The 16,206-nt window shown below is 48.6% G+C and overlaps 1 protein-coding gene across 4 annotated transcripts; it reads left to right on the forward strand.

The window, feature by feature from the left end:
• The first annotated feature begins 5,037 nt into the window (after positions 1-5,037).
• On the forward strand, positions 5,038-16,206 carry sh3bp2 (SH3-domain binding protein 2). 4 transcript variants are annotated; one of them, XM_067250556.1, is made up of 14 exons: positions 5,038-5,085; positions 5,703-5,831; positions 11,191-11,330; positions 11,435-11,537; positions 11,985-12,102; positions 12,265-12,332; positions 13,068-13,153; positions 13,269-13,340; positions 13,436-14,069; positions 14,154-14,259; positions 14,363-14,418; positions 14,756-14,831; positions 15,017-15,076; positions 15,254-16,206. In XM_067250556.1, the coding sequence occupies exons 3-14, from the start codon at positions 11,195-11,197 to the stop codon at positions 15,389-15,391; spliced, it is 1,653 nt and encodes a 550-aa protein (XP_067106657.1). In that variant the 5' UTR covers positions 5,038-5,085; positions 5,703-5,831; positions 11,191-11,194; the 3' UTR covers positions 15,392-16,206. The 4 variants fall into 4 exon arrangements, with proteins under 4 accessions (XP_067106657.1, XP_067106655.1, XP_067106654.1 ...); XM_067250553.1 differs by lacking the exons at positions 5,038-5,085; positions 5,703-5,831 and adding an exon at positions 9,926-10,047 and having other exon boundaries at positions 15,254-15,387; positions 15,470-16,206; XM_067250554.1 differs by lacking the exons at positions 5,038-5,085; positions 5,703-5,831 and adding an exon at positions 7,431-7,676.

A 16,206-nucleotide genomic window follows, 5' to 3' on the forward strand; every position in this document is an offset into this window, starting at 1 on the left:
GTTATGCATTGCCATGTACCTGCATATCGCGCACCTGCTGCCACTCTCCACCATCACCTGCTCCTCCATGCTGTCCGTATGAACTGTTCAAAAGGCTATACCTCGTTTTATTTAATTTCCTGTCCACTGGGGATTTCTGTCCTGTGTCTTGTTTGTTGTGTGTACTTGTGCAATGATAGGCCTAGCTGTTTTAAGGCAGGGAGTTTTCCCTCAGTCGACCAAAGTCAAACATATTTCCATCGGAAGAAAGGGTTAAATCAGTACGCGAATCAGTATCACATGCATCAACTTCTCTGCTGTGCTATCTGTAAGGGTATTTCACTTTCAGAATGTTGACTTTGTTACATACAGTGTCATGCTCATTTCTGTGCATAGTCGTGCCTTCAAAGTGGAGTGATATCATCCTATGAAGGGAGTTGGAGAACTTAGTGGACTAGGATCTCCCCTGACAAGTTTCAAACAAAGATATGTTTTTTTTTGCCTGCTGTAATACTAATAAAAGAACAAACTTAGCATGTTAAAGTTTAAGTATAGGAATCTCTGTCCTTTTCTAAGACTTTTATATGGCTTTGTCTTTTTATTTGATGCTATACTTGTTCCCCTCAGCGTCTATTTTCTCCAGCGTTAGACTCCAATAGCTTTCTTCCATTTCCTGACCGGTTCGCGAAGCTCGTAAACTCAGTTGTAGTGTCTTTATGGAAGAGAGCGAGGGAGTGGTGCGAATCGTATTTATGTCGGAAACAGAGACAGGGTCTCAAAGCGTCTTTTGTAAAGGGAGCGAGGGAAACACAACCACGCACAGACACATTTGCACTGCAACTTTGTGCACTGTTTAACGCACATCATTTGATGTGAGGGTCCGTTATTGCTGTAACAGTAATTCTGCTTTAATCCAATCTGAGGGTCTTTTAATGTCAAAGCTTCGAGAGCTGTTGAACAACTCTCCAGAGAAAACAACGTTACATTTCGTGCATCCACTGATTGAGGTTAACAATGTTATCAACCAGATGTGTGATCGTCTTTAGGTTTTACATGGCAAACACAGATAAGTCACCTGAGAAGGTTTGGTTGGTCGAAATATCAAAATGTGTGTTTCGCTGTCGTCAGAATATGTGACCCCGCCTGTTACATGGCTGAAAATGTCTGACACACCAACTGACTTATCTGTCCTTGTCATGTAAAACCTAAACATGATCACCTATCTGGTAAACAGCTAAACCTGGGCACAAGAGGTCACACTATCTGGATAAAATGTCAGCCTTCTGGGCACTGGCCATGCATTTGATGCTATATCTGGACAAAATGTCAGCATTCTGGACACTGGTCACATTTTTGATAGCTGCCGTCAGAATATATGACCTCCCAGTTACATGGCTTGAAATGTCTGAAGCACCAACCAAACTATCTCAGGTGACTTATCTGTCCTGCTGGACATGGGCACAAGAAGTCACTTATAAATGGATACCTCAGGTTTTTGTTTTAAAGTATTTTTTTGTGTGGATTGGATTGAATGGAATTAGCTATATAAATAAACCTAGTTTTGTTCAATGTGCACTTTTGCAAAACTGTCCTGACTGGATATCCGTGGTGGTGTAGCTGGCATACGTAGCGGGGGTGTTTATAAGAGGTGGTCAGTTGCGTGCGTCAGAGGACCCAAGATCAAAGCCTGGAGAGGAAGTAAACTGACAAGTACTACAATTCCACCCATGACCCTCTCAGTATCTCTGAAGGTCCACTATGTGTCACTGTTCACCACTATACTGTGGAGTGCTCTGTTAGGAGCTGGGGCCCTGGCTGATCCTGGCAGCAAAGCAGAAATCCCTCCACAGCCATGTGTCTCCACTAGGTGGCAATGTTCCACATGCCAGTAATGGATGTCTCCTCTTTGGACCAGTCTCGATGTGTTCTTTTTAACCAAGCTGTAATGACCCCTACTTCACCATGCGTCGCAGGAGTGAGATCAAGGTTGGGGTCGAGTTCAGGGCCAGATTCTAGTGATGCAGTCAGGGTAAGGATCAGGGTTTGGAGGTTGGGGACATGGTTCAGGTTTGGTCAGAGTGATAGAGAGATGGATGTAGTGCACCAGGGCTCAATATAGAGGGACGTTCAGGAGGGTATAAGTAGCTAAAGCTATACACATATACAAGCATTTGATGTTAGAAATGTGTCGGTGTCGTGGTAATATCTGTAACAAAATGGAATATGTCAAAATTAAGATGTGTTTATCTGTGCGGACCTGCAGAAAGGTACCTGTCTATCTTTCCAGTTTGTTTGTCTCTCTAACCTGTCTGTCTGTATAGCCTATCAGAGCCTACCTATCTCTGCAGGTTTTCCCTCAGTGTTACAGTAATACTATTTTATTCTCTGCTGCGTGGGAGGGGAGTGGCCGTGTAACCACGGTTACATGAGTCATCATTCACTAAAGAGGAAATAACTTATTCTCCGACACATGCAAACACACAAAAAAAAATAACCAAGAAGTAACCTTTCACTCAAGCAGAGTCGGTCTTTGAGGAACTGGAGCTGCACTTCCACATGTGCTTCAGCTGTTCAACAACTATTCTATTTTCTCCGAAATATGTAACACACCAGATATGTAACACACCAGAAACACACATCAACTCATGTGTGTTTCTGGTGTGCGAGGCAACACAACATCCGCCGGGCAGGCTGTATATCAAGTTTCTCACTCATTCACAGGAATGACAACACACATGACCTTTTGGTGAGCCGTGTTGAGTGGGTGAAATGAGACATTTGAAACATTTCTTTCCAGACTTAATGCAAAGTTGAGTGGGTTTACTGAGTAAATGTGTGAGTGATGAAGCGTGTTCGTGTGTGCAAGAGAACTGACAGGAAATACAACGGCTGCATATTCGGAACAAGGCACACAGCCCACTCTGGTCACATAGTCATTCTCTGACACTCACTGTGGCCCTCCCTACCACCTCTGGCATCTCTGCTCCCCTCTGCCTTCCTCTGCTCCCCTCTGCCTCCCTCTGCCTCCCTCTGATTCCATCTGCCTCCCTCTGCTCCCCTCTGCCTCCCTCTGCCTCCCTCTGCTCCCCTCTGCCTCCATCTGCTCCCCTCTGCCTTCCTCTGCCTCCCTCTGACTCCCTCTGCTCCCCTCTGCCTCCCTCTGCCTCCCTCTGCCTCCCTCTGCTCCCCTCTGCTCCCCTCTGCCTCCCTCTGCTCCCCTCTGCCTCCCTCTGCCTCCCTCTGCTCCCCTCTGCTCCCCTCTGCTCCCCCTGCTCCCCTCTGCTCCCCTCTGCCTCCCTCTGCCCCCCTTTGCCTCCCTCTGCCCCCTCTGCCCCCCTCTGCCTCCCTCTACCCCCTTCTGCCTCCTTCTGCCTCCATCTGCCTCACTCTGCCCCCTTCTGCCTCCTTCTGCCCCCTTCTGCCTCCATCTGCCTCCTTCTGCCCCCTTCTGCCTCCATCTGCCTCACTCTGCCCCCTTCTGCCTCCTTCTGCCCCCATCTGCCTCTCTCTGCCCCACTCTGCCCCCTTCTGCCACCCTCTGCCTCCCTCTGCCCAACTTTGTTGGTCTGTTATGTGTCATCTTCCCAGATGAGTTTCTGTTTCTCCTTGCTGCAGCTCATTTCACACTACAGCCTCCACACACCATGGTGGGAGTGTCTGAAAGTATTTTCACTGTTTCTTTAAAAACCACAGTCATACTTAATTGATATGCGTACACCAAGTGTGTGTTTGTGAGTGTGTGTATGCTTATGCAGCAACTAACCATATGCTGGTGTGTTCACTATGCTATGAGGTTGAGACTGGACAACACAGGAAGTGCTTTGTGTGGGCATCTGTATCCTGTCTCTCATAGCGCAAACTGGCTTAGGTCTTTATCCCACCCACATAACTGTCCTTCATTTATGGCTGCATCATTAGATCATCATCATCCTCAACCCAATCATCCTCGTCCTCCTCGTCATCTTTGTCGCCATGTGCTCTGCAGCCTGAGGTAAACAATACAGGGGTGTACTGAGGAGCTGACCACCAAGGCTAACCATTTCTTGAGTTGAGGAATTCCAGATGGATTAGAGGTGGAGGCCAGGGGTCAGGGGTCAGGGATGAAGCTGACCAACACAGGATGACATCATAGGAGAGGTCACCCCTGGAGGAACGTCCTGGACGAGCCTGGACGAACTTCATGTTGGCTGTGGAAACCAAAGCGACTTTGAGTATGAGGAGGAGAATGGGGGAGGAGAGGGCCTGGTCTTCCCCTCTTCTTCTACTTGTTGTTGAAGACCATCAACCATACATGGTTTTTCACCCACACATTTCAGCAGAAAACTGCAGCTTTTGGAACCCAGAGGTTTGTTTTGCATATCTCACCCACGGTCCTCAACAAATCCGCCAAGGCTGGGTAGTGCTGTGAAACCTGTGATCAAAGGAACAATGGGAGAAAGTCCCACTGACTATGGAGATAAAATTAACAACCCCTCCGGTTTGAACCTTTCAAGGGAGGGATTTGAACAATCAACCATCTGGCATCATGTAAAGTGCCCTTCAGAAAAGTCTTCAGAAACCTTTTTCTGAAACCTTTTTCTTTCATTTTGATCTGTTAAATTTCTTTTTTTAATCTATGAAATTATTGGCCTAAGTCCCAAGTCCTGTCTGCCACTGAAAACTGATTCTGCTCCTCCCCTGAACTGCAGACAGTACATTGGGCACAGCAGACATTCACACATTCATGAGTTCAAGGGAACCATACTACAATGCAAACCTTTTAGAGGTTATCTGGTTCTCTATTCTCACGGTTGTATCATATTCAGAATGCACAGAATTCAGGGAGGCGGAGGGAGGAGAGAAGGAGGAAGGGGGAGGAGAGAGGGAGGTACGGGAGGAGAGAAGGAGGCAGGGGGGAGGAGAGAGGAGGCAGGGGGGAGGAGAGAGGGAGGCAGGGGGGAGGAGAGAGGGAGGCAGGGGGGAGGAGAGAGGGAGGCAGGGGGGAGGAGAGAGGGAGACAGGATGAGATGGGACATTCTACAGTGAGAGTTTTCAGTTTGAATACTCAACTAACTGCTTCCTACACCAGGGCTAGCTACACCGGCACCTGGACACACCACTGACAAGGTAGGTGAAGCACTTTTCAATCATTATGTTGTAGTGTTACCCTGTTCCTCTGTCTGTCTGTAAGTGAGTCTTCCCATTGTTATGTCCCATGAACCTATGTCTTTCTCTTAATCTTTGAAAAACGGTGCTGTCAGGTGTATTTTCATTTCTCTCTTTTAGTCCATCTGACATTGTCCTCCACTCTCTCTGGTACACATTACACATGGGTAAACATTACCCAGGTTCTGTATTTTCAAGGATACATGTATTGTTGTGTACTGTTTCTAATTAGTTGTCTCTGCTGAGATTCTGTGTCTATTTGACTCACTGACAAGACATTGGAAAAAACAGCTGTTTCCTTGTTCAACCCATTCCCCATTCTCTCCGCTTTGCTCTCTCTTTCTCCTCTTTCTTTCACTCTCTTTCTACACTGTTTCAGTTTCTAAATATTCTCAGTCAAGAATAGTCAATTCTTAGTCAAGTCATAAACTCAGTGGAAACAGTTTATGCTATTTCCCCTTGTGGTGTACAAAGCAGTATTGGTCTATATAAAGCCCTGTGCAGGGCTGTTTCTTTTTGTCTCATATGTGAGCTGAAACCACACACAAGCTCTGAGTGGCTGTATGTGTTATCCCCAGACACACCCTCCACACACCACCTTTCGGCTTACTCTGCAGAGATCTGGTGGGCCACCCAGGAAGTATCTGGAGTTCATAGCTCTCCTCAGATGACAGGGAGAAGACTTCAGCTGCAAACGGGTTACCTGGGTAAGCTACCTGTTCGTGATCAGAGTGTTTTGTAAAAAAGAGAGGAAATTATGTATGCAGATTAGTTTCCCTTGGTGAAACATATTGTCTTTATTGTTTTTAGGAGGTTGAAGGTTAGTGTCGTTCGTGTGGTGTGGTGTGAACTGGAGATACATTGTTAACTTCTGATAAGTTGTGTGTGCAGTAGCCTTTAGTGCTAATCAGGGTCAGCTAGCAGCCTTTAGTACTTGCCAAGGTTGGCTAGCAATGTCTAGTGCTAGCCAAGCACTACAGCAGGGGCCAACAATGAACAGTTTAAACAGTCTGAACAACAAATTAAACAGTTTGAACAGTATAAACCATTTCAACCAGGGCCGTAATCATAATATGTATCGGGGGGGGGACACATCCCCAATATTAAAATCTGGTCAAAATGTAAATAAAATATAAATGTGCTACGCTACGACAAGCAACCACGCACGCTGTCCAAAATTATCATAAAAAATGTATTCAAACTTAAAACATTTTCAGGGGGGGACCCTCAGACTCCCCAGCAGATCCCCCCCAGCCCCCCCCCAATGTTGACTCCATGGCTACGGTCTTGATTTCAACCCTTTACATTTCATTTACTTAGCAGACACAAATTTGCACACGCGTGCAAATACACAAATAGTGCATAAACTTCGGAACAGTGTGAACAGTATGAACATTTTAAACAGTGTGAACAGGATGCCAACCATGCCTCTCTTCAGAGAGGCCCTTCAGAGCTCAGCGGTGGCTGCTCACTGGCTGTGGTGGTGACATACTTGACTGTTGGACTTACCATGCAGAAGACTTGCTGGGAAATTACCCCTCACACTGTGGTGGACCAGGGCTTTCACCTTCTTAACGGACGCTGTGTGCACGCTTGGTCGTCCCTATTGTACTAGTACTATCTGTGCTACAAAACTGTCAATGTTTCTTCTACCCTGTGAGGAACACTTTGTTTCTCCTGTCGTGTTTCTCCCAGACGTTTTCTTTTCTCCTTTCGTTCACGCGGGTTTTACTGAGGGAGGTTTTCCTCCGCCTGCCTGAGGGTCTCAGGTGCTGGCCCCTCACCCGTACCACATCTCACCCAGGGTTTCAGAAGATGACACGCTTGATCTTTAATGGTCACCTTTCTTGCTTTCAAAATTCGGCACGGATGGTGTGAACGTTTTAGCCTTCACACCTGTGTTGGAAAAAGAATCGAGTGTGTTTCACAGATAGAGACAGACAGACGGGGTGGGGGGGGGGGGGGAGAGAGGGGGGTACGATGGATGTCAGCAGACAGGATGATGTGCTGCTGTGAGGTAACTGTAGGGCGACAGAGTTGCAACGTCAGGTTATTTCAACAGTAAGTCTGTGCCCCTCATTGTTCCATTGTGGAAGCGGGGGGGGGGGGGGGCTGTGGGGTGGGGGGGGGGGTGGAAAGTCCCTTCATCTCAGAGGTCTGAGACCATCGCCAATCCGTCAACCTATTTCAGAGAACAGGAAGTAGTGGTTAAGGCCCGCCGACCAATGAAAAGTGAAGGGCTGCAGTCAGAGTGCCTGGAAGCCCGCCCCCCGGAACACAGTCAGACCAACAGCTCTCGGAGTAGCGGCAGCGCCACGCTTTCTCTCTCTCTCTCCATCAAATGCGAATTTCTCCATTGTGGAACTAATAAGGGATTATCTTATTTTATCAATCTGATGTCCCTCCATCCGTCTGTGGGCTCCGTCTTTGTAGTAGGATGGTAGAGAGGGCTGACCTGAAGCTGCCATGGCTTTGTCACTGAGGAAGAAGAAGTCGATAGTCCTGGCTACTAAGCCCTGTGTCAGGATATGTGTCAGGAAACCCAGCCACATGTAAGTCTTTCTGACCCTGTCTCACCACTGAACTTAACCTGTCTGTCTAACCGCTGAACTTGACCTGTCTGTCTCACCGCTGAACTCGACCTGTCTGTCCTACTGCGGGGGTACCTGTCTGCCCGCAGTTCTGGTGGAAGGCAGGTTCAAGTGAGGTTGACCGCTTGGTTGATATGTAGAGGTTTTTGCAGCATTAACATTGATTGCTTTTTAGTTGATTTGAGGTTGATTTGATGTTGATTTGAGATTTGTCAGGTGTTCAGGGTTATAAGACGTTTTGTTTTAGATCATGTGTGGCTGATGTTTAGTTTCCCGCTCTGCTCCACTCGATGTTTCATCGTTTATCTGCAGGTGTTCAGAAACACCAAACTGGCACTAGAAACGCCTCAGACAGGAAACACCTAACCTCTCTCATCATTCCCTTCTGGACCCACACGTACACACACACACGCATGTACACACAAACCCACGCAGGCATGTACACACATACACGCAGAAACACGTACTCACGTACACACATACACTCACACATATAGACAAATACACACCCACCCGCCCACCCGTGCACAAACACACACACATTCAGTATATACCCACACACACACACACTCACTCACATCATCGTCCTCATCGTCATCTTCATCATCTTCCACCATGTCATCTAAATCTGAGAAGGAAGTCACTTGGCTGAAAGAATTCACTTGGATCTTAGTGGTTGTTTTGTTCCTGGCATAGCAGGGTGATGGTGTAGAGGGAGCACCCCAGGTTTGCGGTTCATGGAACAGCCCCAACCATTAAATACAACCATTAAATGGCCACATGTGGTAAAAGACCATGTTAGGGTGGTGCCCTGTCACCGCAGAGAGAAACTGGAGACAGGACTGGGCCTTGGTGTTTGGTCTGCTGGGAAAGCCTTGTCTCCCTCTTTCCTGTTTGCCATGATGTAACTGTGTAATCTTTTCAACGACTTCCTGTTCACAAAAGTCATGCTCATATTAGGATGAGGGAAGTATTGCATTGTGGTGTGTGTCTACATGCAGTGTGTGTGTGTGGGGGGGGGGGGGGGGGTTTCGACCAAAATACTGAAGTGAAACTGTACTTTCAGAGGTAAACAGAAAGAATGTATGAGGTGTGTAAACTTAGTTTGGAGTATGTTATTTTATGTATTTGTTGTGTGTAACAGTAACATTGCATCCCAGAGGAAAAGGAAGGCCAGTCTGTCACCTATCAAATGGGATGGGTGAAGAACAATAGGCTTGGGATTGGTGTCAAGGAAAATGTTTACAGGAAGTTATCTTTGAAGAAAATACTTGATACTTGATACTTACAAATTGGGTGCAACTGGTTTGTCAACAAGTTGAGCTGTATGTGTGTGTGTGTGTGTGTGTGTGTGTGTGTGTGTGTGTGTGTGAGAGAGAGAGAGAGAGAGAGAGAGAGAGAGAGAGAGAGAGAGAGAGAGAGAGAGAGAGAGAGAGAGAGAAAGAGCGAGAGAGAGAGACAGATACAGACAGACAGACAGACATAAACAGAGAGAGACCTGTGAAAGTAGGTTCTGAGGTTGATAAATGTGCCGGAGCTGGACCTGTGTGACTTTAAACCTCTGTTGTCATAGAAACCCATGCAGTGAAGGCTTCCATCTGGGGCTGGCAGCTATCTGGGTCGGCCTGCTAATCTGCATGCTCGAGATAGATCATGCATGACCCTGTTGGGTTCATGACGGGAACCCAACAAGAATTCTTGAGCTGGAATCTTTTGGGTTCCTTCCCTGTTCCTCCCAGAACTCTTCATGATAAATGGCCACTTTATCACTTGATAGGAAGATTGCTGCTGTGTCCAGTCTACACAAGTATATTTTTGCTTGTAAATCTCATCTTGAAGGTGGTTTGTGTGTTGCAGTCACAGTGGAAAAACCCACACAATACACATGTAGGTAGGCGAACACACACGCGTACACTCTCTCACACACACACACACACACACACACACAGACTCGCCATGCCACACAGAGCAGACAGGAAGCACAGATCCTGTGATCCAATCAGCAGCTTGGAGAGCGCATGCACATTCCAGAGGAAACCTTCCACTTCCTGTCATTTAGTTTGCCCTAGGGTTGAGGTCTGAGATAGTAGGTTGTGTGTGTATACTTTGTTTGTGTGTGTGTGTGTGTGTGTGTGTGTGTGTGTCCTTTGCCCTCCATGCTCAGTCCTAGCCTCAGAAAGTTCTAGCTTTCAGACCAGGGTTCAGTAGGTAGCAGAGCAGTGCAGAGTGAGGAGGGTGCAGTCATGGACCTGTTGCCGGTGCTGCTATCCAAGGCCAGCCAGCTGAGAGAGAACCCAGTGCTGCAGAACCTGAGGAAGAGGATAAGCAGGAGGTAGGCCCGGCCCGCAGAGGACCGGCTTGGACCCCTTTAATGGAGCAGAGCAGCGGCTAGTCAGGGTACCACCGTGGCTGCAAGTGGTTTTACTGGACACTACAATGTCCAGGTTTAGAAGAGGTTGTGGTGTGGTGGTGGTCTATTTGCATTCCACTCTCTTCTCAGAAAGTACTTAAATGTTGACAGGATTCAAGCGTTGTTTGTGTGTTTCTGAACAGTATCCAAGAGATTCAGCTTGCCAAGGAAGCTAATAGACTCTTCATAACTTATCATGTTTCATTAGAACTCTCAATGTTTCACATTGCTGATGGAGATGGTGCTTGTTTGTTGAACGCACGGTGCTACGGTTAATATACTCCAGTTGTCCAGCTGTGGGTGGCATGGTGACTCAGTGCCTTTCACTGCTGCCTCAGAGCCAGAAGGTCCTTGGTTGGATTCCTGCTGTGGGGCCTGATGGGTGCTCAGGAGAGCAATCTCCGGGGTCTTTCTCCGTTAAGTTTGTATGTTGTCCTCGTCCTCACATGGGTTTCTTCCACAAAGAACCCCAACATGAAAACATGCAGAACAGATGGTCCTCCAGCCCATTTTCCAGGCAGAACATGGGGGAGAACTGGGACTTGGCCCCCGGGCACTGCTGATGTGGCTGCCCTCTGCTCATAGCTGCCATAGGATAGCAGTCCAATTACTCCGGCGGAAGCTCTGTTGGACGCTATGGCGAGCGCGCGTGTGTGTTTGTGTGATGATTGTTAAGACTTAATAAAGGTTTCTTCGTCTTCCTGTCTAACATCTCTACTCGCTATAGACTACAACCCTCTGAGAGTGTACGATCTGAAAGTAAACCTACAGAATCCATTTCTGAACTGTGGTTGAACCTGTACCTTTCTAAACAGATCAGAGTTACAGCTTCCTTGAAGATCAAATCTTAAAGATGTGATCACAGTTTTGGCCTTGCTTTGAGATAGGAGCTTTGAGGCTGATAAAACGGAGTAACAAGATACGACGTGAAGACGTCTCTTGAGGCCTGGATGAGGCTCTGAACTTCACTAATCATTTATCCTCCTCTCATCGCCTCTCATCTTCTCTCATCTCCTCTCATCGCCTCTCTTCTCCTCTCTTCTCCTCTCCTCTCCCATCCTCCAGCACCATGGCTGCGGTGGAGGTGTCATGGCCGATCCCCATGAGGGCTATTGGGGCCCAGAACCTGCTGACCATGCCTGGGGGAGTGTCCTGCTCCGGGTACATGCACAAGAAGGGAGGCAGCCAGTTCAGCCTCAGGAAATGTGAGTTCACACCAAACGTCTCTCTCCAGTCCATTTGACCTTGGCCTCGGACACACTGCTCGTTCTCGTTAAGATGATAGAGTGGCTAACTCACCTCTTCACAGGGCCCCTGCGTTACATCATCTTGCACAAGGGGTGTCTGTACTACTTCAAGAGCAGTACCTCTGCTGTACCACAGGGGGCTTTCTCCCTCAACGGGTACAACAGGTCAGTGCACCCCCAAAACCTAACCATAAGCCTTACACCACCCCACTCCATTTCAAACCTAACCCAACCTCCCCTATTACACAGGTACACAGACCCACACCCCCATTACACACACACCCTTCCAACCTAAACTCAACCCCCCCCGCACTCCTAAACATAACAGACACCCCCCTCACTGACTCAGAAAACCCCCTGACCTAAATGTCAATTCAACCGAAAGTCATAGCACTCTCTTTCTGGGCCTCCTTCCACCCATCTCATCTTCTCACAGCAAGACACGATCAAACCACTTCCTGGTACAACAAGGTCGCCCTCACACCCAGTGGTGGGGACTGTGTCTTCATAGTTACTGTACGCTGCTCTAAGCCCGATGAGCAAAGAGAGCGGTAAACAGCCCCAGACATGTGAGCGTCCCAGCGTCAGCGTCCGTGTCTCTCTGGTCTCCAGGGTGATGCGAGCGGCCGAGGAAACCACCTCCAGCAACGTGTTCCCCTTCAAGGTCGTCCACTTCAGCAAGAAGCACCGCACCTGGCTGTTCTCCGCCGCCAGCGAGGACGAGAGGAGGGTGAGGACCCCCGTCTTCTGCCTTTGGTCCACTCCATCGGTCTGCTCGCTCTGCTATGCCTTGTGAAGATGGGGCCCTGCTCTGCTCCCAGCTCGAGGCGTTCCACCTGCCGTATAGCCCCTGACTGTGGTCTGTGTTTCCCCCCCCCCCCCCCCCCTCTAGAAGTGGATGAGGACCATGCGCAGAGAGATAGACTACTACAACGACAGGACGGACTCCTTCACTTCCAGGTAACCCTGACCCCTGACCCTTAGCCTGACTTCCCTAGATTGGGTTTTGGAGAACAAAAAAGTGTTTTGGTGTTTCTCCAGAGCTTGTGCACGGCTCTTTCACTTACTGAATAAAGTTTTTTGGGAAATTGGAAATACTTCCTCCATGTCACAGTCACAGTGTCTTTCACACACGCACGTACACACACTCCTCTTTGTATCTCTTACTCCCTTCACCCTTCCTTCCTAGAAACCACTGTCTTTGTGTTCAGTATATTTCCAACTTCCTCATTCTCATAAACTCACTCAGTTATTGTAGCCAGTACCATGGTTGAGGGTGATTTATGGACTGATATGGTATGACAGGTCTCTCTTACTGGCAAACAGGGTGACAGCTGCTGACACGTCTAACTGCTTGGTCAGTGGAGCACTGGGGCAGGAGGCTGACTGTGTGCTTATACAGAGGTTCTGGTCAGCCATGACAGCAGTTTTGTCCTGCAGTCTGGCCCTCACTTATGACCCTAGAAAGGACGTTGCAGAGGTGGTTTGGGTCAACACTGTTGTCCCTGTCCACAACTGAAAGAAGCTATCTAGGTTACCATGTTCAGCAGAGGTGGGTTGTTCCCTAACTCACCCCACTGTTTGCAGTCAGCTTCCTGTCACAGTTTGATAACAACTCGTCCATTGGGAGTTATTCATCATTAAAGTCACATTGTTGATTTCATAATGTAATGACAGCCTTTTCTGTTGCCATAGCGATCCAGACTCTGATGCAGACAGTTTCTATGGGTCAATTGAGCAGCCGCTGAATATAAACCACACCCCCCACAACCCAGAGGACGGTGAGACACACCAGCCAATCTCTGCAGTGCAAACAGCAGCATGTGGTTGCATCAACCAATCACATGGGTGCAAACAGTGACACTGTCAGCCAAGTGACTTCCTTCTCTGATTTAGATTACATGGTGGACGATGATGATGATGAGGACGATGATTATGAAAAACCAGACGATTCACCTACTTCTTCAGGTATGGGCGGGTTCTCAGGTACACACACACACACACACATGCACACACACATGTTCTTGTTCTTACCATGTTTGAACTTCCTGTTGTTGTTGCAGGCAAGCCAACTGTTCCGCCCCCCTCCTACCCTCCTCCGCCAGTCCCAGGCCAGAATAGACAAGACTCAGCCTCTCCTTACTTCAAGCCCCTCCCCCCTCCCGTGCCCTTACCCAACAGGACCTCCACCAGCACTGTGTTCAAGAAACCCCCCCCACCCAAGTACACAGAAACACCCATCAGCAAAGGTCCCCCGCCACCTCTGCCCTTTGCCCCCCATCTCCCTAAGCCCTGTTTGGACAGGAGTCCCCCCTCGCTCTCCCCCAGCCCCGCCCCCCCTCTGCCCCCCCCGGCCAGCCTCAAGAAGCCAGCCTCGGGGAGGATGTCAAGCACCTTGCCTGTTGGGGGCGATCAACGGGACCGGGTGGCTGTGAGCGTGAGCTTCAAGTCCCCCGCCACCCTCCCCATCTGCAATGACCTGAAGAACAGGATGGTCCTCGACGACCTCCCCCCCACCCCCGGTTACCACGGCAACAACCACCGAAGCTCCCCGGCGCCGTCGCCCCAGTTCTGCTATCCAACCCACCTCCCGCCTCTTACCCCCCCTCGGCACACCCTCGCCGTCCCCAGGACCAAGTCTCCCGGGAGCCCCAAGCCCCCCCTGCCCTCAAACAAGACCAGGGGATCCTCCATGCAGTAAGTGTTCTTCATTCTTGTTCTTCATTTACTCCCCCCCACCCAAGTGTTGGCCTGTTCCCCTGAGACTGTTTCTCCCCCCAGAAGAGCTTCTCCAGAAGGGCAGAGCTTCAGAGCCTCCATAGAGGAGAAGCCTTCCCGCAGCCCAAGCCCCGGGATCCAGCCCGACTCTGATGAAGACTATGAGAATGTAAGCCCACGAGGAATACTGGTGTGTGTGTGTGAGTGTGTGTGTTTCTGTGCTTGTGTGTTTTGACTGGTCTGTCTTTTCCTGTTACTGTTTCTGTCTGCAGGTCCAGCTGCCGGACTCTGTATTTGTGGACACCACAGAGACTGGCAGTGTTGAAAGGTGAGACACACACAGGGCTCTCTAATCTCACACATTCGCAGTGAGACTCACACATTCCACCCTTTTTCTCACGCTCTCACACAACATCTTGTATTTTGTTCTTCAACTTGTTCTTACTCCTGATATTTAGTGACAGTATACCTGCCTCCTTCAGGGGAAATTCCAGAACAAGTTTTCTTGTGCGTTTCTGGTAGTTTAGCACAGCCCCCTGGTGTCGTGTTGGGGTACTGTAATCAGAGGAATTCCCAATATCACAGAAGGGATCCTTAACACACAATCCTGTCCTTAATTTTTTTTATTTGTATTATATCAGTAAACAACTTTGTCTCATAAACAGGATGTTTAAAGAAAATTGTGGATTTCCACCGGATGGTCTCTACTGTATCAGAAACTCTGGAACAAAAACTTCAAAGGTAGACACACACAAACACATTTACAGCAAACACGCACACACAAACGCATACCTGTACAGACACACACACACACACTTTTATCATCATTGTGAAATTATTACTTCCAGGAAGATGTTCATTAGATAGGGGTCTGAGTTATAAATCATTTTGATGTTGGTGGTATGAATCCTGTTGCTGTGCTTTAGGTTCTAGTGGTGTGGGACGTCACTCTGAAAAAGGCCAGAAACTACCGTGTGTTTGAAGAGGTAAAACCACACTGGTCCTGTGTGTGTGTGTGTGTGTGTGTGTGTTGAGTTAGGATTATGTCCCCCAGATCACACTGTGTTCAATTATATTTGTTATTATGTCACATTACATCTGTGTTCTTGATGTTGGCATTATAGTGACTCTGTGTGTGTGTGTGTGTGTGCGTGTGTGTGTAGATGTCACGCGTGTTCCTGGAGACAGACATGACCTTCCCATCTCTGGCAGCCCTAGTGGAGCACTACTACATTCACCCACTGCCCAACCACGGCTCCCTGTGCCTGCAGCAGCCCTACGGCTACACTGTCCCCAGGTGACCCAGACCCCGGGTCCTGCATCCATCCCAACCACGGCTCCCTGTGCCTGCAGCAGCCCTACGGCTACACTGTCCCCAGGTGACCCGGACCCCGGGTCCTCCATCCATCCCAACCACGGCTCCCTGTGCCTGCAGCAGCCTTGCAGATACAATGTTCCCAGGATACACTGACCCTTGACCCTACACCGGGTGTTGCCCTGCGCTATCGACCCCAAATCCGGAGGACCAACCTGGCATGAGGGGGTGTGGACTGTGAGAAGTAAATGACTACTTCCACACCTTGCCGTGCCTTGCTCAAACACAGCAAAGGTCCCACACATTTCACATCATTGACGTCCAAACACATTTCGCTTGGAGAGTAATCACACACACCAACAGGACCAGTCAAATCTTGCAGTGTGGATGGCGCCTCACCAGGGGGGTCTTACGGGATAGTCTCCAAACCACCTCAGCTACTTGTGCTGACAGCAGCCAGCCCCGGACTTGCTGGCAGTGCAGCAGGGAACCACCAGGGAGCAGCCTGGAGCTACAGCAAACACAACTCCAAACACAACTCCAGTGACTGATTGATACACCTCACCTTGGTTTGTTATGGAAACAAACACTATAGAAGTCGATGCTGTTAAAACAACTAGGGCTGTAGAACACAACAGAGCTAAATGGACTCTACTGGACTTCTACAGAAACACTGTTTCGAATTATATCTGTATTCACACATTTACTGTTGCACTGTATACTGCTGTATATTTTTGACAAACTGTTCCTATACATGCTGTAAAATGACATCTGTAAAGTTGTAAATATACACTTTTTATA

This window comes from Osmerus mordax, chromosome 14, assembly GCF_038355195.1.
Source record: "Osmerus mordax isolate fOsmMor3 chromosome 14, fOsmMor3.pri, whole genome shotgun sequence".
NCBI lineage: Eukaryota > Metazoa > Chordata > Actinopteri > Osmeriformes > Osmeridae > Osmerus > Osmerus mordax.